This window comes from Rhizophagus irregularis, chromosome 9 (genome assembly GCF_026210795.1).
Source record: "Rhizophagus irregularis chromosome 9, complete sequence".
Classification (NCBI taxonomy): Eukaryota; Fungi; Glomeromycota; class Glomeromycetes; order Glomerales; family Glomeraceae; genus Rhizophagus; species Rhizophagus irregularis.
The window spans coordinates 2,685,865-2,708,771 of NC_089437.1; the positions used below are offsets into that span (position 1 = coordinate 2,685,865).

Below are 22,907 nucleotides of genomic sequence, written 5' to 3' on the forward strand. Positions count from 1 at the left end.
GAGTCAAGAACAACCAAAATGCGATCAAGGATGATTGATTATTTTTCAACTGATAAAGCAAAGTCAATGAAGGTGCCAAGAGAGTTGGAGAAGTGCTCATCATGTAAAGCTGTGTAGTATTTCACTGAGTCTGTAAAATGTTGAGTGAATTTAGTCAATAAAAAGGCAGAAACTAAATTCTTCTGAGAACGTAAAAAGGATTTGAATACAGATGGAGGAGATGTAGAATAGACAGGAACTGAATAATCAGAAAGCATAGATGCAAAATTCGTAAGATGAGAAGATAAAGCAGCCATCATTTGAGAAATTTGAGTAGGCCGATTAGGATGATAAGTAGTAATACGATACAAGAACCGATCTAAAAATTTGTTAATGGTGATAAGTTTTATCAATTCAGAAGAATATGAATAATGATAGGTATTGGATACATGTTGATGAGGCAAGGTCTGAACTACAAAACCAAATATAGCAGCTTTTAAAGCATACCAAAGACGATCTAAAGAGAAGAAGGAGAAATCATTTCGGGATTGATAATGAGTATTCAAATAAGTCTTGAAGGTATCATCCACTTGGGCAGTAAAATCATTCCATTATTCTTCTGAAGTGAAGGAATAAATGAAGATGGTATTAGAAGGTAGGATCGGGTTGGTTGGTAAAGAAGAAGAACGGGGCTTAGTGATCAATAAAATACTGGAAGGATAATAAACGGAGAAGTTTAAAATGGGAATAGGAATAGTTAGAGTGGTAACTTTATCAATATTAAAGTCGCCAAGGATAACTACATGATAATTGTTAGAGCGAGCATGATCTAGTCAAGAAAGAAGTTTGGCAATAAGATCTTGGCATAAAGTTTGGTGAATAAAACCAGAGGGAGGGTAATATAAGGAAATAATAGAAATTTTTATTTGATGAAAAAAAAGATCTAATTTAAGTAAACGACCATTCCAAGAATTGATAGTCTATACATATTTGTGTAAAGGACAGCGAAGTAAAAGGCTAATGCCATCATAAAGGTAGGAAAAAGAGGAACAGGTCCAATAAGACTAAAAATTATGTTGAGAATGTTTATTTTTAAAAATAAATTTAGCATTAGAAGAAGTAAGACAGGTATTATTCAAAGATAAAACACCAAAAGAAGAGTAAAGGAAAAAATTTAATAAATGTTGTTGACATATAGGGAAAACTAAACCATTAACGTTTATTTGACCAAAATTGAGAAGTGGAAAGAAAAATTATGTTTATTGTTGTTAAGAATGGTGCTGCAAATATGTAATTGCAGAATAATTACGATTTGCAATATTGCAGAACATTGCAGATTTTTAAATTTAAAATCCGCAGATTTGCAAATTTGCAATTATTTACAATCCCGCAAATATTCTACAAATCTGCAAATATCCAAAAGTACTGCAATTCAATTGCGGAATATTTGTGGGATTGTAAAATAGTTGCAGATTTGCAGAATGTTCGCAAAAAAAACTAATTTTTTTTTAATGAAATATAATTTTTTAATTTAACTACTAAAAAATATATTTCCTCTTATTATATTAATCATAAAAAAAAATCATTTTTCATTAACAAAATTTAAAAAAAAAATGATTTTATTTTTTAAAAAAAGATGGATTGGTAATTGGAAAAACTGCTAGAAACAGCATTTTCTCTTATTATAACTGCAAAAAAAACGCTGGAACTAATATTAGTTCTGGCAATTTTAATAAAAAAAAATAAAAAAAAAATGCTGGAAATAATAGTTCTGGCGTTTTTATAAAAATTTAAAAAAAATGCTGAAATCAATAGATCCAGCATTTTTATATAAAAAAAAAAAAATTGAAACGCCAGAACCAATAGTTCTGGCATTTTTAATAAAAAAAAGTCAAAAAAAAATGCCATCCAGTGTTTTTATATAAAAAATTTATAAAAATGTCAAGACTTATAGTTCCGATATTTTTATATAAAAAAAAATTAAAAAAAAATGCCAGAACTTATTGTTTTGATGTTTTTATATAAAAAATAATTAAAAAAATGCCAGAACTTATAGTTCCAGCATTTTTACATAGAATCATAGTTCCCGCATTTTTATGTAAAAAAAATTAAAAGAACACTGGTCAAAATAGTCCAAATCAGCCAAAATTCAGCCAGCTGATTTTAGGCTGATTTATGGTCTAATGCTGGTCGAACTTTAGCCAATTTTTTGGCTGCAATTCGCTACCATTCGCCTAAAGTTCAGCTTGAAATTTTGGCCAAAGTTCAGTTAACATTCGGAACAATTTCAGATAGCAAATTTTGGTGAATAGTTTTCTGAATATTACTTAATTTATATTGCAAATTTGTACTAAATTTATTTACTAATATTCAGCTACAACTCATTTTATTTGATATTTGCAATAAAATCACAACTTTATTTATAAATGTATATTACAAATAAGTATTGCTAAACTACAATTCTACAATTACATAATTCATGTATTCGTATATATTTACGAATCTTGATCTTTTGGAAACCCACCGAAACTATAAAAAAAAGAAAAGAATGATTAATAACCGTTCATAATATTAAAAAAAAATAAACCAAGTTCTGAACTTACGAAACTTGATTTTTTCCATTCTTCAGAAGTCACCCGAACGGTCGAACCTAAAAAAAAAGAAAGAAAAAAGAATGGTTCCATTCTCCAGATGATGTTACTTTTCTTTGTCACCGTTGTGATCACCCTAATTGCAATTCTGACCGATGTTGTTCTTCTTCTCGCCCAACCATTCTGCTCACCCATAGCAATTTAATGATAAATTGCACAAGTTGTATAATAAACACTTGCCTTCTTTCCATCTGGCTAAACGTCATAATCACTTTGTCCATCCTGACAATAACAACAAGTCCTAATGCGTCACGTCTACGATTAAATTCACGTCTTACCAATCAATAACAATTTTGGTCCTATTCTCAACATTGTCAACCATGGAATCGTGATAATCTTAACAATAACCAACTTCGCCCTGTCCCTGATATTAATGAATTAAATTACTACGCTGATGGAATGGACTTTTTACACTCCTCTTTAACTGATACTCCCGCTTTCACTAACTGTAAAATTATTAGTTATACCCTTGCAAAAGTGGTCACAGAATTAACTTTACTCACTACCCAATTTGCATCTATGAACAGCTGTATTACCAAACTTGAATCTGCTATAACTGCTCTTACTCCTCCTTCAGGTTATTTTGTTACAAAATCTCCCTCCTACATCCCTTCCTCTATGCAACTATGCAAGGATGGAATAACTCAGTCAACCCTAATAACAACATCCTTGTCAACATCAATTCTTCTCCTTTACAATCGACAAGTGAATTTACTCTGATTCCTCAATTTACTCTTATCCCATCTTCTTACGTTGCTCCTACTTTTCCAATTAATATGAAATAATACTTCTCCTCTCTTGCCGATACTGCTTTTAGCTTAGCTGAATCTATTAACAAAGGAATCAAACAAAATCACCTTATCTTAGCTTGTCAGAATGGCTAAGCTAACCAATAATTGGTTCTTTTTCTTTCCCCTTCTTCATCATTTTTTTATCAGTGTGCAATAATGATGGACAACAATTAAGGATGGGAAAAATAAAAATATTTTTTCTAACAAAATACTGTCGTGAGAGTAATGGGAGAGAGTTTAGTTTTATCCTTTTTTAGTTTATCCTTTTACTTTGCTAGTGTTTACGGCCAAGTCTCCCTTACCTCTTTTTGAGACATCCTCGGACTAGTATCCTATCATCTCCATGGGCAACCATTATTAAAGCTCCGAATGGGTCGGTTTGGTCCGGATTATAGACAGTTCGGATTACAGCCAAAATCCGTAAGAACCGAACCGAAAAACCAGCAGTTCAGTTCAGTTTAATCTGATTTTTATAAAAATGCAAAAAATCTAATAGCCGGCCATCTAGTGATCGTATAAAGTCGATCCATATATCATTAGATTCGTCTCGACGAGACGCGTCGAATGGTGGTAAGATCATGTCTCTATCATCGATAGATCACACGTTAACCCACGCTAAATGATTTATCAATAATTGGAATTAGCAAGCTATCTATCAGTGCTAGAGACATGATCTTAGCACCATTCGACGCGTCTCAGTTAGACGAATCCAATGAATATAAATTCGTTCGTGTACGACCACTAGATGGCGAATAATATCAAGTTTCGCATTTTTTTAAAATTTTTGAGCGTTAAAAATTAAAAATTCCGATACATGAATTTATTCGTCGTCCAATGGTCTTATAAATATGAATTAGGACTCATTGGATTCGTCTCGATGAGACGAGTCGAATGGTGGTAAGATCATGTCTCTAGCATTAATAGATCGTAAGTTAATTCATGCTAAATAATTTATAAAAAATTGGCATTAGCAAGCTATCTATCGATGCTAGAGACGTGATCTTACCACCATTCGACTCGTCTCATCGAGACGAATCCAATGAGTCCTAATTCATATTTATAAGACCATTGGACGATGAATAAATTCATGTATCGGAATTTTTAATTTTTAACGCTCAAAAATTTTAAAAAAATGCGCAAGTTGATATTATTCGCCATCCAGTGGTCGTACACGGACGAATTTATATTCATTGGATTCGTCTCACTGAGACGCGTCGAATGGTGCTAAGAACATATCTCTAGCACCGATAGATAGCTTGCTAATTCCAATTATTTATAAATCATTTAGCGTGGGTTAACGTGTGATCTATCGATGCTAGAGACATGATCTTACCACCATTCGACGCGTCTCGTCGAGACGAATCCAATGATATATGGATCGACTTTATACGATCACTAGACGGCCGGCTATTCGATTTTTCGCATTTTTATAAAAAATCAGATTAAACTGAACTGAACCGCCAGTTTTTCGGTTCTAATACCCAAACCGAACTGAACCGTATTTTGAGCCAGTTTCAGATCGGTTCCCCAGTTTAGCCCGAACCGTTTGGAACTTTAACCATTATATTGAGTACTTAGTTCCTCAAGCAATAGCACTACTATTGAAGACAACCCCTATCAGGCCACTTTTAAGGCTGATTTGAAGTTAGGAATACGCTGCTTACTCATCCTATATCCATTGCATGATACTGTCATACTGGTACTCAATTTATTTTATGACTTTTAGAGAGCACCTACTTTCATAGAAGACTTTCGATAGGTAACATTAACCATCTAGTACTCTTCCATACCACCATTTTAGATACTAAGTCTCACTCGAAGGTCACTATAGGTCTACAGCTTACGATTACCCAGCATTGATAGTACAGTTGTTTATCCAAGTGGTATACTTTGTAGTGACCATTCAGATAGGAAGTAGCAGGTATCTGTCCAGGATCACCCCTTATGGTAGGTATTAACCACCAGGGATCATTAACCAGGATCCAAGAAGTGGGGAATCGAATTTCATAACCATGCTACCTGTTCTGTGTATGAATACCTTGGTTGGTCTAAGACTTAACAGAAGGTCAAACTACCACTAAGACATTGCACCCTCAGCTTTACCATCTAGGACAACCATCTAGCCATTACTGACCTCAAGCGGTATCGTGAAGTGACTATCTGGACAGGAAGTCTCTCTAAGATATACATCCAGTGACTTCAAAGACAAAACTGCACACATGCCAATGGCCTCATAGGGAACGTTAGAAGGACACCATGACTCTTAGTTGAAATGTACGGCTTAACTGTATACACTAATTTACCATAATGCAGTCTATTGAGTCCAACTATACTAATCACTGTCATCGGGAAATTTTTTAAAATGCAGAACTGCAGAGATCTGTAAAATTAGCAGATCTCCGCATTTTTTTTTGTGAATTTATGCGGAAGTCTGTGATTTTGCAGATTTCTGCTTTTTATTTTTTACAAAGTTATGCAATAATCTGCAATTTTGCAAGTTTCCGATTTTTTATGTATGAATTTCTGCGGTAATCTGCGATTTTGCAGATTTCTGCTTTTTTTTATGTGAAATTTATGCGGAAGTCTGCAATTTTGCAGATTTTTGCTTTTTTTTCATTAAAATATCAGTTCGATCTGCAATTTCATCATCGATTTAATATTTAAACTTTAATTAACTCTAACTTGATTTAATACCTAAATGATTTTTTCTACAATACTCTTTAAAAAAAAAAACTTTACAAGACTTTAAAAAAATAATTTTTTCTACAACACTTATTACTAAAGAAAAAAACTTTGTGAAATAATTTTTCTACAACACCTTTTAGAAAATAATTTGTTAAAGATTTCAAAGAAAAAATATTTCTATTATTTTTTAAGCTTCAAACTTATCAGAGAAATTTTTTTTAAAAAAAAAAATTTATTTGCAAGGTTCGAGTCTTTAAGGCAAATTTGTCCAACATTCGGCACATAATCTGCAACATGCAGGGAAATTAGAACTAAAAAAGGAGTCGTATTCCTTTTTTTTCTTTGAAAAAAAAAAAATTTTTTTTAATGAACGTCAGTTAACGTTCAGTTTGTAAGTCAAAAACATAATAGAGTCTTTATTGTCAATTTAATTTGGAGGTATATCACCTCTGAAACTTTAATTATTTTTAGAGAAAAAAAAAATTTTTTATATTATATAGGTTATGGATGGAACCTATCGATGATTTTAGTTGGAATTCGGAGGTATGCTTACCTCCGAAATTTAATTTATTTTTTTTAAAAAAAAAATTTTTTTTTTTATATTATATAGGTTCCGGATAGAACCTATCAAAGATATTGGAATTCGGAGGTATGCTTACCTCCGAATCTTAATTTATTTTTTTTAAAAAAAATAATTTTTTTTATATTATATAGGTTCGGATGGAACCTATCAAAGATATTGGAATTCAGAGGTATACTTACCTCTGAATCTTAATTTATTTAAAAAAAAAATAATAATTTTTTATTCATATTATATAGGTTCCGGATGGGAATCTATCGATGATTTTGAAATTCAGAGGTATATTAACTTCCGAATCTTTAATTTATTTTTTAAAAAAAAATAATTTTTATTATATTATATAGGTTCCGGATGGAACCTATTGATGATTTTTGGAATTCAGAGGTATGCTTACCTCCGAATCTTAATTTATTTTCAAAAAAAAAATAATTTTTTTATTATATTATATAGGTTCTGGATGGAACCTATTGATGATTTTTGGAATTCAGAGGTATGCTTACCTCTGAATCTTAATTTATTTTAAAAAAATAATTTTTTATTTAACGAACGCCACTAACGTTCGTTTTTCATATTTTTAAGTCCTGGAAGCCAAAGTACGGCTCTAGACATTTTTTTTAATTAAGTTATCTAATGAATGTTGCTAATGTTCGATTATAGGTCCTGGACGCCAAAGAACGGTTCCGGACATTTATTTTGAAGGTAAAACCTTTACCTTCAAAATTTTTTTTTATATTTTTGTTTAACGAACATCGCTAACGTTCGTTTTTTATTTTTTTTTAGGTTCTGGACGCCAAAGTACGGCTCCGGACATTTATTTCGAAGGTAAAATTTACCTCCAAATTTTTTTTTATTTTATTTATACCTACGAACGTTAATTTACATTCGTTTTTACATTTTATAGGTCCTGGACGCCAAAGTACGGCTTCGGACGTTAATTTCGAAGGTAAAACCTTTACCTTCAAATTTTTTTTTATTATTATTTAACGAACGTTAATTAATGTTCGTTTTTATATTTTATAGGTCCTGGACACCAAAACCAGCTCCGGACTTTACTTTGAAGGTAAAACCTTCGAAAAAAAAAAATTTTTTTTTTTTGTTAACTTTATTGATGAACGTTAACTAAGTTTCATCTTATTTTTTTAGATAAAGGAAGCCGAAACTGAGTTCCGGGCTCCTATATCGAAGGTAAAACAAACCTTCAAATTTTTTTTTCTTTTTATTTAAAGGTAGTGTGTAGCACGTGATTTTTTAATATATATTGTATAGCAAATTTTTTTGCCGATCATTTGTTTACATTTTATCTATCACCGCGTGTTACATTTAATATAAACAACCAATAAAATTTAAGATTGCCTATTCGCAAAATCATATATTCCTATTCGCAATTTCATATGAGGGTTTTTGAAAATTTTTTTTAAGGAATAAAGTTTTTTAAAGTCAATAGACAAAGTTCGAAAATGTGACTTTCTAACCATATAATTTTTATCCTTTTATGTTAAGTATAACAAAAGTTTATATTGCACAGAAATTTGCGTTACTATATAATATAAAATTTGCCATGTCAATCAATATGAAACTATCACGTGATACACAATACCTTTAAACGAACGTTCACTAACGTTCATTATTCTTTTTTTTTAGGTAAAGGAAGCCGAAAGAACTTCCATATTGAAGGTAAAATCTTCGATTTTTTTTTTATTATTTTATTTAATGAACGTTACTAATTCTAACGTTCATTTTTTTACTTTTCGTAGGCACAACCGTACAAGAAACTGAAAGGCAGGTTCTGGTCTCCTATTTCGAAGGTAAGGCTTCGAAATTTTATTTTACTTTTTTTCTTTTATTTTAGCGAAACGTTTACTAACGTTTCGTTTTTCTTTTTTGTAGGACTACGGCACTTCAGACGCTTTGTGGGCTCTATTTCGAAGGTATATTATCCTTTATATTCTTCGAAAGTGTTTATTTTTATTAGTTTTTTTTACGAACGTTAACTAATGTTCATTTTCATTTTTGTAGGTTCAAGATGCCGAAAGTACGTGTCTCGGATTCAATTTCGAAGGTAAATAACTTCGAAAAAAAAGGAATCTCTTTTTTTTTTAACGAACGTAGGACCCCGGATATCTAATATAAAGGTCATAATGGACTTTTGGCCAAAAACACCCCTTTTTGCTAAAACTCAAAAAATCGTTTTTTGTAAATATCTCAGCATCCAGTAATTCAATTTTAATGAACTTTTTTTTATTTTGTAGCCCTCATTTAGCTCTACAATTTAAAAAAAAGTTCATCAAAATTGGACCACTGGATGCCGAGACATTTACAAAAAACGATTTTTTGAGCCCCTGAAAAATGGGCCAATCTGCCGAAAGTGTGACTTATGACCTGTTTTGGAGATATCTGGGGTCCTACGAACGTTCACTAACGTTCGTTTTTCTCTTTCTTTGTAGGTCCAGGACGCCGAAGGACTTTAATTTCGAAGGTAAACTTCGATTTTATTTTTTTTGTTTATTTTAATGAAGCGTTATTAACGTTTCAATTTTCTTTTTTTAGGTTTCCGGCTCTCTTGAATTCTCCTGGACGGAATTTCGAAGGTATTTCTTCAAAATTCTTTTATTTTTTTTATTTTATTGTTGTAAAAGAATGTTTCTAACGTTCTTTATTCTTTTTTTTTAGATTTTCGGCTCTCTGGTTTCAGCCTGGATGGAATTTTCAACATGGTTAGTTTCGTAATGAACTTTTCGTTACGAAACTGTTTTTTTTTTATTTTATTTAAACGAAATGTTACTAACATTTCGATTTCTTTTTCTTTTGTAGGTTTTCTAGTAGCCACCTGGATTGGACGGGATTTCGAAGGTGAAACTTCGAAATTATTGTATTTTCATTTTTTATTTGAACGAAACGTAGACTAACGTTTTGATATTATTCTTTTGTAGGTTGACGGCTTCCTGTAACCCTCCTGAAAAGAATTTCGAAGGTATACTTCGAAATTCTTTTACTTTTTTTATTATTTTTGATGAAACGTTACTAATGTTTCATTTTTCTTTTTTTGTAGGTTGACGGCTTCCTGTGAACCTTTCCGATTCTGAACATTCAAAAAGAATCCACTCTTCCATCTTTCTCTGTCTTCGTGGCGATATGCAAATTTTTGTTAAAAAACTATTACTTTGGAAGTTGAGTCTTCTGGAATGAATTTTGAAGGTAAACTTTGAAATTCTTTTACTTTTTTTGTTTTTTTTTATTTGAACGAAACGTTTACTAACGTTTCAATTTTCCCTTTTTACGGCTTTCCAGATGCCTCCTGGATGAAATTTCAAAGGTAAAACTTTGAAAAAATATTTTTTTTTTGTTTTATTTTAACGAACGTTCATTGACGTTTGTTTTTATTTTTGTAGATCCAGGATGCTGCCAGATTTCCATATCGAAGGTAAAACCTTCGAAAATTATTTTTTATTAATTAATTTATTGACGAACGTTAATTAACGTTTGTACATCTTTTTTTTAGGTAAAGGAAGCCGAAAGACAAGTTCCGAACTCCCATATCAAAGGTAAAACCTTCCAAAATTATTTTTTATTAATTTATTTGACGAACGTTAGTAACGTTCATATTTCTTTTATTTTAGGTCCCAGATTCCCATTTAAAGAACTTCAAAGGTAAATACTTTGAAGTTTCTTTTTTTTTACTTCTTTAACGATTGTTATACTAATGATCATTTTTTCTTCTATGTTTAGGTCCCAGACTGCTGGGTTAGATATTTCGAAGCTGCTTGCTTCAAAATTTTTTTTCGTTTGTAGGTATCCGTTGTTTGTTGGAATCGAACCAACTGGAACAATGTCCAAACTATTAACAACATGTAAATGTGCAGTAAAGAGATGATGAATAGCAATGACTAGTAATAGATTTCAATTGTATTTGTAAACTTGTTAATATATAATAAAAAAGTAATTTTGATTATATAAATAAATTAGTAATTAATGCAATAAATTAATTTGTATTATTGTGACGCAGATTTTTACTGAAAAAAATTGCTGAGGTATTTTGAAGGTTTTTATTTAAAAATCTGCGCAGAACTTTGTTATTTATAAAATCTGCGCAGTTTTTTATTGGATTTTTCCTCTAATGTTTTGCGTCAGGGTATAAGATCTGCGCAGATATAATTTCTGAAAATCTGCGCAGATCTGCTTCCCAAAAAATTTCCCGATGATACCTTCACGCTATTGAATGTAGCGTCTGCAATAAAATTCATTTTATTTCTGTGATCGGCGGAATTGAACCTACGACCTCACCATACTTAGGCTATATGAGGGAGTATCGCTTTAACAACTGCACTAGGATGATCAGCTCTTAGTTTATTTTTTTACTTTACTAGTGTTTACGGCTAAAGCTCCTAACAGTTCGGGCTAAACTGGGGAACTGATCCAAAACTGGCTCAAGATTTAGTTCGGTTCAGTTCGGGTATTAGAACTGAAAAACTGGTGGTTCGGTTTAGTTTAATCCAATTTTTTATAAAAATGCGAAAAATCAAATAGACGCTCATTTAGTGATCGTACAAAGTCGAGCCATATATCATTGGATTCGTCTCGACGAAACGTGTCAAATAGTGGTAAGATCATATCTCTAGCATTGATAGATCACACGTTAACTCACGCTAAATGATTTATCAATAATTGGAATTATTAAGCTATCTATCAATGCTAGAGACATGATCTTAGCGTCATTCGACGTGTCTCAGCGAGATGAATCTAATGAATATAAATTCGTCTGTATACGACCACTGAATGGCGAATAATGTTAAGTTTTGCATTTTTTTAAAATTTTCGAGCGTTAAAAATTAAAAATTCTGATACATGAATTTATTCGTCATCCAATGGTCGTACAAATATGAATTAGGACTCATTGGATTCGTCTCGATAAGTTGAGTCGAATGGTGGTAAGATTACGTCTCTAGCATCGATATATAGCTTGCTAATGCCAATTTTTTATAAATCATTTAGTGGAAATTAACTTACGATCTATTAATGCTAGAGATATGATCTTACCACCATTCAACTCGTCTCATCGAGACGAATCCAATGAATACTAATTCATATTTATATGACCATTGGACGATAAATAAATTCATGTATTGGAATTTTTAATTTTTAACGCTCAAATATTTTAAAAAAATGCGAAACTTGACATTATTCGCCATCCAGTAGTCGTACATGGACGAATTTATATTCATTGGATTCGTCTCACTGAGACGCGTGGAATGACGCTAAGATCATGTCTCTAGCATTGATAGATAGCTTAATAATTCCAAATATTGATAAATCATTTAGCGTGAGTTAACATGTGATCTATTGATGCTAGAGACATGATCTTACCACCATTCGACGCGTCTCGTCGAGACGAATCCAATGATATATGGATCGACTTTGTATAATCACTAGATGGACGGCTATTCAATTTTTTGCATTTTTATAAAAATCAGATTAAACTGAACTGAACTGCCAGTTTTTTGGTTTGGTTCTTACAGATTTTGGCTCTAATCTGAACCGTCTATAATCCGGACCAAACTGACCTGTTCGGAGCTTTATTTACGGCCATACCTCTTTTTAAGGCATCATTGGGCTAGTATCCTTTTATCTCCATAGGCAACCATTATACCAAGTACTTAATTCCTCAGGTAATAGCACCACTATTGAAGACATCTCCTATCGGGCCACTTTTAAGGCTGATTTGAAGCTAGGAATACGCCGCCTACTCATCCTATACCCATTGCATGATACTGGTACTTAATTTATTTTGTGACATTTAGAGAACACCTACTTTCATGGAGGACTTTTGACAGGTAACATCAACCATCTAGTACCTTTTTATATCACCATTTTAGGTACTAAGTCTTACTCAAAGGCCACTACAGCCCGTGATTACCTATACACCTAGTGACCTTAAGGATAGGACTGCGCACATACCAATGACCTCTTAGGGAATAGTAGAAGGACATCATGACCTTTGTTGAAATATGCTTGCTCAAAGTATACTAATTTACCATAATGCAGTCCAACTACACTAATCCCTGTACTTTCACGCTATTGGTGGTAGCATCTGCAGTAAAATTCATTTTATTTCTGTGATTGGCAGAATTGAACCTACGACCTCACCATACTCAGGCTATATGAGGGAGTGCCGCTTTAACGACTGCACTAGGGTGATCAGCCCTTAGTTTATCCTTTTACTTTTACTGGTTGATAAGTTATTCAACAAAATGTTAAACATCAGCGCATATAGGCTGATTTATACATGCTGCCCAAATTATTTTGGAATGCCATAATTATAATTTGGAATGCCATAATTCATTCGGTTTATATATAATTTACTATGTAAAGTGCCAAAATAATTTGGGATGCCATAATTGAATTTGGGATTTTACTTATAATTATGGCAGTCCAAAATAATTTGGGTGGTATGTATAGGCTGATTTGTCTACTCTGCATTAAAAAGAGTTATTGAATTGATTTGCACAATTTTCGTTACTCAAAATTGTTTTGTAATACCAAAAAATCATCTGATTGATGATCACTTGACTAAATAATAAGTTGAACAAAAATTTACATTTGCAAAACTTAAATTATTAAATGTAAAAGAGCTGTGAAAAAACCCATTTCACTAATAAAAACCCCATTTCTCATATATATGGAATTTTTAACATATATTATTAAAAAGTAAGTATATTTTAATAAAATATAAAGTAAAATAAAAATTTATATAGTCTTAGTAGCTATAAATGTTTATAAAAGTATAATAAAAATATCATATAAAAGATGGTATTATAATAGATATTTTCAAACAATAAAAATAATTATTTTATGTCAGAATTTGTATTACCATCTTTAGACGCAAATATATCAAGATTCACTGATCCGTTTTCTATAATTTTAGGCTCGTTGGAAAGCCCTTGTTCTGGACTTTATAGTCGAAAAAAGAGCTCGCCGATTGAATCATTAGATCCAGAGATATTTACGTTTAAAGTTGAGGTACGAACTTTTTAACATGCTTAAATGCAAATATCTTGGGATCCACTGATCCGTTTTTTATAAATTTAGGCTCTTCGGAAAGCCCTTGATCTGGTCTATATGAGCGAAAAAAGAGCTTGCCGATTGGATCATTAGATCTTGAGATATTTACGTTTAAAGTTGAGATACAAATTTTTAATATATATAGTAAGTGCTAAAAATTATATTAATTTAAAAGAAATATTTACCAACTTATAGTATAATAACATTAAATAAAAGTTTTTTAATACTCACCCCAATTTACTGTATATTATATAGTATTTTGTATAATAAAAATGTAATAAAATCAATATTTTAATTAAAGGTAGACAAATCAGCCCATATGCATTATAATATTTCTTGATTTACGTTTATTGCGCCATTTAACATTTTGCTAAATATCTCGGTACCTAGTGATTATAAAAAGACGATTTATAGCTCGTTGGAATCACCTCATCGAGACGAATCGAATGGTAGTAAGATCGTCATTCTAGGATCAATATTGGCAGAGTTCTTACACAAAAACTTTTAATATTTTTTTTAATTTCGAAAATTAATCTAGTGATTGGATTTCGATGTATTTTATACCATTAGAACCGTCTCATCAAGACGAATCGAATGGCGGTAAGAACATCTCTCTACGATTAACATTGGCGGAGTTATGATACAATAAAGTTTTAAGTATAATTCTAGCTAAAATTATGTTAATTTTTGGCCGGAATTATGATATACAAATATAAGAAATTTTTTATATAGTCACATCTCTTTATAATCACCAAATATAAACTGTCCCAAATGTGTGACTATAAAGAGAGTTGACTGTAATATCAGGGGTATATATTATACTTAAGCTATATTATCACTATAAGTGTAATTTTATAGAAAGAAGAATTCTACTTACTTTTAAATTTTAATAAATTATAAGATAAATTTATATGTAAAAATTTTGAAATTCCTATTATATATAAATAAATTACATATAAAAAAGGAAATTTTTTTTCTTTTTTGACTAATAAGATTACTGGTAAAATTACTAATAAATTTTTTTATTATAAATAAGTGGAAATAAATATACAATTTATATAGTACTGTATAATTTTTAAAAAAAAATTATAGGAATAAGAAAGTGTTTGTAATTTATAGTTTATTATTTCAATATATATTTTTATAAATATTTTATCTTTTTAAAAAATTATATAATTTTATTTTTAGTTTAGTATTTATATTTTATGACTTTTATATAATTTAAATAAAAATAAAGGTGGCTATACTCTAAATTAATATATTACAAATAAATTTAATGATAAATTATATTGAAAAATTTTATGAATTTAAATATTTAATTAAATTTTTTAAGCATATAAAAATAAATCACCCTCTAAACATCCTAATATTAGGAGTTGATTAATAGGTAATATTTCTAAACAAGTTATTGAAGATTTAACAATAGAGCTTTTAAATTTGGATGAATAAGTTTGAAACTGATTATGAAATATAAAAAAAAAAATTAATAAATTAAATCAAATTTAAAAAATTCAAAATTAAAAATAATTTTAATTTCTTACATTTTCATTTAATGGAGAGAATGTAATATTATTATTGTTATTAATTGTAATGACTTCATCTTTATACATATTTAATGCTATTATATCTGAATTAACTAAAAAAAAAATAAATTTAATATAATATTTAAGATAATATTGTAAAATTTAATCATTATATAATTATTTACTTACCTTTAACAGTATTTATTAAACAACCATTATCAGTATTCCAAATATAAATAATATGATCTGTTGAAGCACAAGATACTAAGAGATTATTTGCATAAAATTTTAACTGTATTATAAAATAAAAAAATTCAATTTATTAATTAATAAAATTTTAAAAAAATTCATATAATCACTTACATGAGTAATATCAGTATCACTAGCTTTCCAACTATAAATTAATGTTCCAGTTCGTGATTCTAATAGTGAAATAATTCCACTAGAAAATCCAACTGCAATTAAAGTTTCACTTGGATTAATACATATAGTTTTTATTATACCAGTAAAACCTAATCCACTTTTCCATGAATGTAAAAGACTAGAGGACATAGTATCAAAAAATCTATTGCAAATAGGATAAAGTTAAAAAATTTTAGCTAAATTTATAAAATTAATTTTTTGTTAACTTACGTAATTGTTGTATCAGATAAACCTCCAACTAAATATCTTGTTCTAAATATAGGTTTAATTGATAAATATGGAATTCTTAAATTTCCAAATTGATGTAAAGTTATTCCAGTTTCAGGATCCCATATCTGTAAAATAAATTGATTTAATCTTTTTTTCTTAAATTAAAAATATTTTCTTAAAAGAAATTTACTTACATGAATTTGTCCATCACAACTAACAATATGATTACCTAATCCCCAACTTTCACCTCTACTAATAAAATAAGTATCTAAAATTGTATTTTTTTTATGTCCTGTATATGTTTTTAAACATTCTGAATATGGTTCATTTAAATTATTTTCTATTCCATGATGAATATTTAAAGACCATAATTTAACTGTACGATCTTTTGATCCTGATACAATTAATCGACTATATTCGTTTGTGTTAATAGAACGAATAGCTGATCCATGTCCTATTATTAATAAAAGAATTAAAAAAGGCTTTAATTTTACAGAAAAATTATAATTTTTTACCTTGAAATGTTCTTAATTTTAAATCATTAAATGTAAATTGCATAGAATTTGACATTTCCTCTAATAAAGATTTTAAATGTAAGTATATTATATGTATAAAGTAAAATTTAATTTAGAATTAATATACCTGAATTTGTTGATAAAAATCTAGTCCAATTTCTGTAATTACAATAAATTTTATAATTTAAAAATAACATTTAATCGAAAAAAAAAAAATTATTATAATTTTACTTACTTTAAATCTTCTTGAGAAGAATTTTTAGTTTTCCAAGATAAATTAATTCCTTTTAATTTTGATCTAAAAAAAAAAATTTTAGTATAAAAAAAAATCATCATTTTTTTTATATTAACTTACTTTTTAACATTTCCAGAATTATTTTTAGAAGGTATTGATGTCGATAATCCTCCAACACTCATTTTTCTCGTAGTTCTAATAGGAGATCCTCGTTCTCCTATATTTGTTATATTATTGTGGTTGATATCTAATAATTTTCTACTAGTAATTTCTCCACTACCAAGTAAACTAAATGTTCGATTTACACTAAATTCTGACGTAGTCATTGCGGTTGCTGTAGTTGTAATAATTGCTTCTTTTGTTGTAAAATTATTTGTATTTGTTAATAATGGTAAATGTTTTTTATCTTCATTTATATTTAAACGTAAACTAGTTGAAGAAGTTGTTAATAAGGAAGAAACAGAACTTTTTTCTTTATGTAAAGTATTATCAGATGATGATGATATTATTGATACTTGATCACTTGGAATTTCTGCTGATGAAAGTGATGGAGACATCGCATGAAGTGAAGATGAAGTTGAATTAGAATAAGATCCCGAAGGAACTAAACTAGCTGTTTCGAAAATATTACTATTAGGAATAATTTGTCTAATAGTTTCAGGTTCAAATAATATACAAAATTGTGAATACGCATATATAATCTATAAAAAAAAAATATTAATGAAATAATTTTTATAAATTTCAGTATAGAAAAAAAATGTTATTCACCTGTTGATCTCTTTCCTGTTCAAGCCTACTTAATGTAGCTTCATCCATATTTCCATTACTTTGAACCGATTTTTCAAACAATTCAAAATATTTTATCAGAATAGGTGCAATCTAACATTAAATTTAATAAAAATTTTAAATAAATTTAAACGAATAATTTCTCTTAATAGTTAACTTACATGTTTTTTCCACTCAACTTTTCCAATATTATTACAAATATGTAATATGAATTCCATTGTTTTTACACTAATTGACAATTTATTTTTCATTATCTGTGTTAATAAATTGCTTTTTTTATTAGTATTATTTACTTCTTTTTTATTAGTTATACTAGTTGACTTAGAAACATTAGCATCAGATTCTTCTCCAAATAATAGTAATAATTTAGTTAAAATATCTGATAGTCCTGATTCTATTTCTGTTAATATTTTAGAACTTGGCATTAATGTCGTTAACTAATTTTAAAAATAATAATTTAATTAGATATAAAATAAATAAGTATTAAAAAAAAAAAGTTAAATACCTTTCCTAACAAAGATAAATGATTACATAATATTATATAATTCTTATTATTCATTGTAAAATAACTATATTGTTGCAATATACCCATTACTTGAGAAAATTGTAGTTGTATAAATGTTTCTCCAAATTGATTTCCTTTTAAATAAATATATATATGTTATTTTATTATTATTATTATATATCAAATAAATACAAATTTTTTTACTTACCAATAGCCAAAACACTTTGCATTAGAAAATTTAAAGTAGGACTTTCTCTTAAAAACATTTTATAAACCTGCTTCATAACATATTTATTGCTCAATATAGGACCAATTAAAGTACATATATCTACAAGCGCTTCATTTGCTAACTGTGCTACACTTGGCAATGCATTGTCCAAACTAGCGCTTATTGTTGATGCCGGACCTGACATAATTTCTTTTCCTGATAAATATTTTGTATTTTTTAAATTGAATTGATTATCATAGCTGTGTTGGGTTTCTATGTCAGTTGTAATTCCAAATGTATATGGTAACACGTTCTCTTCGATTGTTAAAGACTCCAAATAAAGTGGAAATAACTGCTGAAGAAAATTAGGAATTCCAAATTTATGTATAAATTCCTCAATTATAGCAGAATCAAATAGAATTTTTGGGATCGAAGGTCTTGAAGACTAAAATGTTAAATTTTAATGAATAACAAAGTATAATCATATTACAAAATAATTTACGAAAATTACCTCAAATAAGGAGACAATAGGTTTCAAAAGATGGGCTTTGGTTTCATCTTGTCCTAGTCTCTGACCAAGCTTTGAAAAAATATTCAATGCCTCAAACTTTATAGAATCATTTGTAAATAATAATACTAAGCTTGGCAATATCATATAAAATGCCTTATAAAAATATTAAGATATTAAAAATATATATATATAATGTAATATACAATTAAATTCTAAATTTAATCTATAATTATACCTCATCAGTAAGATTACACAACTTATCCATCCAGTGTTCGGCTAATTTTAATCTACCAATCCAATCTCTATTAAATAAAAAAAATCAATATTTAAGTAATCCATTTCCTAAATCCTCATTTAAAATGTTCTAATATATCTTACACTTGATGAAAATCCGTTAAAAACTCGTAAACTTCCGGTATACAATCAGGTAATGGCAAAGTAGTACCTTGATCGTGTAAACTCATTACCGGTACTGAACAGTATAATATTGCATCAATTGATGGACGTTTCCTCCAATCTGGATCAGTTAATGAAGAAATAATCTCTTGAACTGGTAATGGAAACTTATAAATATATAAATATTAAAGATTAAATTTAATAAGTTTTCTAAATTTTATAAAAAATTATAATCTAGTAAAGTAAATTATATGTTTAAAATTACCTTGCAAATATTTTCTTTTTTATTTTCTTTGTTCTTTGTATTACATAACAATGATAAACTTGTAACGTTTTTTGAAGTGTCATAAATGTTTTCAATAATCTTTCCAAAGCAATAAGCATCCCATGCTCTTCCATAAACAAAAGAAGTTTCATTTGATTTCATTATCCCATCATGAATCGATGCACGCTTCGATTGCGAATCTTGAACAATGTCTCTCTTACCAATATTATTTTGTTTAGAGTTATCCCGATTTGGTACATATTTTGTAGCAAAAGAATGTGCTTGTTCAAAGTTGTTCAATTTCTCTATAAAAAATTCGTTTCTCATATCATCAGGTAAATGTATTGGTATAGCATTGATCAATGATGTCAATGTTTCAACACGATCTTTTAAGTCCGAATTTGTTACCATAACTGTCGTAGGATGGGTAGGATGGTCTTTCTTTTCATCAAGATTATTGATAATCCCATATAAAGATAACGATCTCGATGTTGCAGGTTCAAGTTTTGGTGATTTTGAAATTTTACTATTAGATGTAGTAGATTGATGATACGATTTTCCTATAGTTTTCTCTGATCCATTAATATTAAGAAAATCTGTTAAAGTTTCTGATGTTGTCTTGAAATCTGTTTCTATCATTTTTAATGGAATTCTTCTTTTTGAAGACATTATTTCATAATTTTCCAATAAAGTCCTGTCTTCATTCTTATACACAAGTGAATGTTGTTTGCTAATCTTCTGTACGGATTTTTGTGGATGTAGATCAGAAAACAACTGTGTAATTCCATGTTTCATGAATGAGTTATGTCCATTAATAAGTGGTAACGCAACATTCTTTGCTTCTATAGCATCCTCACCTTATGTACATCAAATTAATTTATATTAGAAGGAATTCAAGTAAAATAGTTTATACTAAGTAATCTAGAAATACCGCTAAGTTTACACCCGAATGTCAAATCTATCCATAGATTTAAATTACTTGACACATAATCACTTTCCAATGCTTCAGAATGAATTCTTATGAATTCTTCAGCAGAAGATGCCCACCTAAATGACAATACATAATTATATTAACAATTCAAATTAAAAAAAAATTATTGTATGTATATATATTTACACTGGCAATTGTAAGTCAGGCATATCCGGATGTATCGAAGTAAATATACTTGGATCTATTAATCAAACCCAATATAATTATTCATTAAATAATAAATAATGATATTCTTATATTTTATTATTTTTTTACCTGTATAAAATTCGGGAATACATTCATCAGGCGTCCATTCAAATAGTCTTTGTAAAGATGATGGATATTCATTTGGTTCATATTTTGTCCTCACATATTGACACAATATCTATATAAAAATATTTTTTAAAAAATAAATTTAACTTTGAGTTCGAGTTTTTATATTACACATACCGGAATGGGTGTTTTTCGTGCAAGATAAACATAATATGTAATGTCCGACAAAATATCCGTAATATGGTGAGGTACTGGCCCATCAAATGTAAAGTCCAACTGTTCATCACCTAGGATAATAATTTATGATACCTTATATAAAAGAAAAAATTTCAAATTTATCTTTTCCAGTATCTATTTAGCTAACCTTTATTGAGACGAAATTTTGTTTTTGTAAAATCTCTCCAATTTTGTGAAATATCTAGCCCAGTAAAATCTGTTATCCATGGAAATATTGGATGAAAATTTGGATCTCCAATTCTACGTCCTATTTAAAAACAACACGCAAGATTTAAAATAAGATGCTATCACAATACTCAATGTAACAAATAATAATATATTAATAACAAACCGGCAAGATAATTTAAGGACATTATATAATCGAAATTTGATATATCTCCTCGCACCCACTTCATTGTAAGCGTATCATCTTGTATTTCTGCGAATATTATATTAACAAGAAATTGTTTGTTATAAGATAATATTAATTTAATAATCATATTTAACAAACCTTTTGGAATATTTCCCAAGACAATTTCTTGTGTGCATTGAGCTAAAATATAAATTAATAAACTAATAAGTTAAACGTTTAACTTTAATAATTCCATTATATTTGTTATATACTTACACGTTGCATCATCGCAAACAGGGACTGAACATTCAAACCCAGCAATTGTGACCCATAAATTTTCATCCACAAAAATGTTTGATGGCCTGAGCCTTTCGAGTAAAATAAATATTTAAATATTTAAATATTTAATCTTAAAAATACTTTATTAATTATAAAAATCACATACCCTCCATGAATAACACCTTTCTGATGAAGTTTTTGTATAGTTTTTAATATTTGGTATAAAATAAATAACTTTTTAACATTTGAATTCAATATACCGGAACTAAATTTCAATAAATCCTGTAACGTAGTTCCACGATAAGGAGCCATAAAATAAAAAGCACGATCAGATTCTAAAACTGCAAAAACATCAATTAAATTAGGACTCGTAGTTGGCACGTCGGATGACCAATCAGGATCGGACAATAACTCCATGGATAATATATCCCCATTGTCAATCTCTGAATGTGGTGATTTGATACGGAAATAGGCGCTCTCTGGATACAATACTTCTATGAATTTTTTAACAAATACCTTGAAAGAATAATACAAGTATAATTAATTAAAATCCAAAATTAAATATTTACAACAATTATCCTAATATTATCTAATATTACTTTTTGTCTAGCTAATTGAAGCTCAAAATCATTTAAATCAGTTAGATCATCATCATTCTGAGAGTTTTTGTCTGGAACATAGTTATAATAATGCGTTTCGATATCTGCAAAACTTGATATCTCTTTTGCTTCAAGTTGCTCCTTGAGGAAAGTTCTTAATGGCACTTCAGTTTCCTCACCAAAATTGTGTAATGGTGCATTTTTGTCACAAGAATTGAATTTTGAAAACAATTGTGGCCTAAAATATGAGAAAAGTTAAATATCTTAGAACAATATAGTAATAAACGCAATTATTATTTATAATGAACTTCGTCGCAAAGCTCGTTCAATTGGTTCAATTGTATGCCTGACCTTCGATTATCCGATACTTGATGTTTCAAAAAAACGCTAACCAAGACATTTGTAGTAGATGATTGACGATCATCGGTATTCGATTGATCAGAATTATTAGAATTTAAAGGAGAACGATTATTATTGTTATATCGTTTTAATTGTATAGTTTCTCCAAACTTTGCCTGTTTTAAAGTGGCAAGCCAATGTTTATGGACCTAAAGCAATATAAAAATAAGAATTAGATAAATGTTACAACTTAATATTATCAAACTTTCTTTTCATACCACACAACAAGCAGTAGCTCCAGTCTGTTCTTCAACAGAAAAACAAGGAAAAGCGACATCAATATGTAATTCTTGTGCAATGATAGTGGTAAGTTCCTCTCTGGTTAATTTATCTATAGAAACCATTTCTAACGTGTGAAAATGATAAATTTATCGATTGATTACTAAAATATGTCGATCAGGAATTCTACTTTTTTAGTAATATGACTTTTATAATTGATCGATATGCACAAGATTCCACATGTCACTTATGTAATCAGGAAATCAGGGGCAAAAAGATTG

At 29.0% G+C, this 22,907-nt stretch overlaps 3 protein-coding genes across 3 annotated transcripts; 2 read left to right on the forward strand and 1 right to left on the reverse strand.

Moving 5' to 3' along the window:
• Window positions 1-6,626: 6,626 nt before the first annotated feature.
• OCT59_029637 (uncharacterized protein) lies at window positions 6,627-10,557 on the forward strand (the record flags this gene model as incomplete). The annotated part of the gene is made up of 20 exons (XM_066145254.1): window positions 6,627-6,649; window positions 6,717-6,755; window positions 6,821-6,858; window positions 6,926-6,965; window positions 7,137-7,176; window positions 7,266-7,279; window positions 7,467-7,508; window positions 7,588-7,602; window positions 7,707-7,746; window positions 7,830-7,871; window positions 8,328-8,360; window positions 8,441-8,491; window positions 8,574-8,614; window positions 8,703-8,745; window positions 9,234-9,274; window positions 9,357-9,400; window positions 10,076-10,107; window positions 10,186-10,228; window positions 10,304-10,334; window positions 10,413-10,557. 20 exons carry the CDS (start codon window positions 6,627-6,629, stop codon window positions 10,555-10,557), a joined length of 837 nt encoding a protein of 278 aa, XP_065994794.1.
• A 2,975-nt stretch (window positions 10,558-13,532) lies between these two features.
• On the forward strand, window positions 13,533-13,835 carry OCT59_029638 (uncharacterized protein; the record flags this gene model as incomplete). The annotated part of the gene is made up of 2 exons (XM_066145260.1): window positions 13,533-13,700; window positions 13,770-13,835. The coding sequence occupies 2 exons, from the start codon at window positions 13,533-13,535 to the stop codon at window positions 13,833-13,835; spliced, it is 234 nt and encodes a 77-aa protein (XP_065994795.1).
• A 1,067-nt stretch (window positions 13,836-14,902) lies between these two features.
• OCT59_029639 (uncharacterized protein) lies at window positions 14,903-22,751 on the reverse strand (the record flags this gene model as incomplete). The annotated part of the gene is made up of 30 exons (XM_066145266.1): window positions 14,903-15,199; window positions 15,284-15,378; window positions 15,455-15,557; window positions 15,629-15,830; window positions 15,899-16,023; window positions 16,093-16,352; window positions 16,414-16,473; window positions 16,541-16,572; window positions 16,649-16,711; window positions 16,769-17,349; window positions 17,417-17,527; window positions 17,596-17,871; window positions 17,940-18,073; window positions 18,148-18,592; window positions 18,659-18,811; window positions 18,894-18,960; window positions 19,037-19,221; window positions 19,320-20,176; window positions 20,251-20,366; window positions 20,437-20,491; window positions 20,566-20,674; window positions 20,740-20,849; window positions 20,927-21,046; window positions 21,131-21,217; window positions 21,290-21,331; window positions 21,407-21,498; window positions 21,576-21,925; window positions 22,009-22,246; window positions 22,360-22,556; window positions 22,626-22,751. The coding sequence occupies 30 exons, from the start codon at window positions 22,749-22,751 to the stop codon at window positions 15,071-15,073; spliced, it is 5,520 nt and encodes a 1,839-aa protein (XP_065994796.1). The 3' UTR covers window positions 14,903-15,070.
• Between the last annotated feature and the right edge of the window lie 156 nt (window positions 22,752-22,907).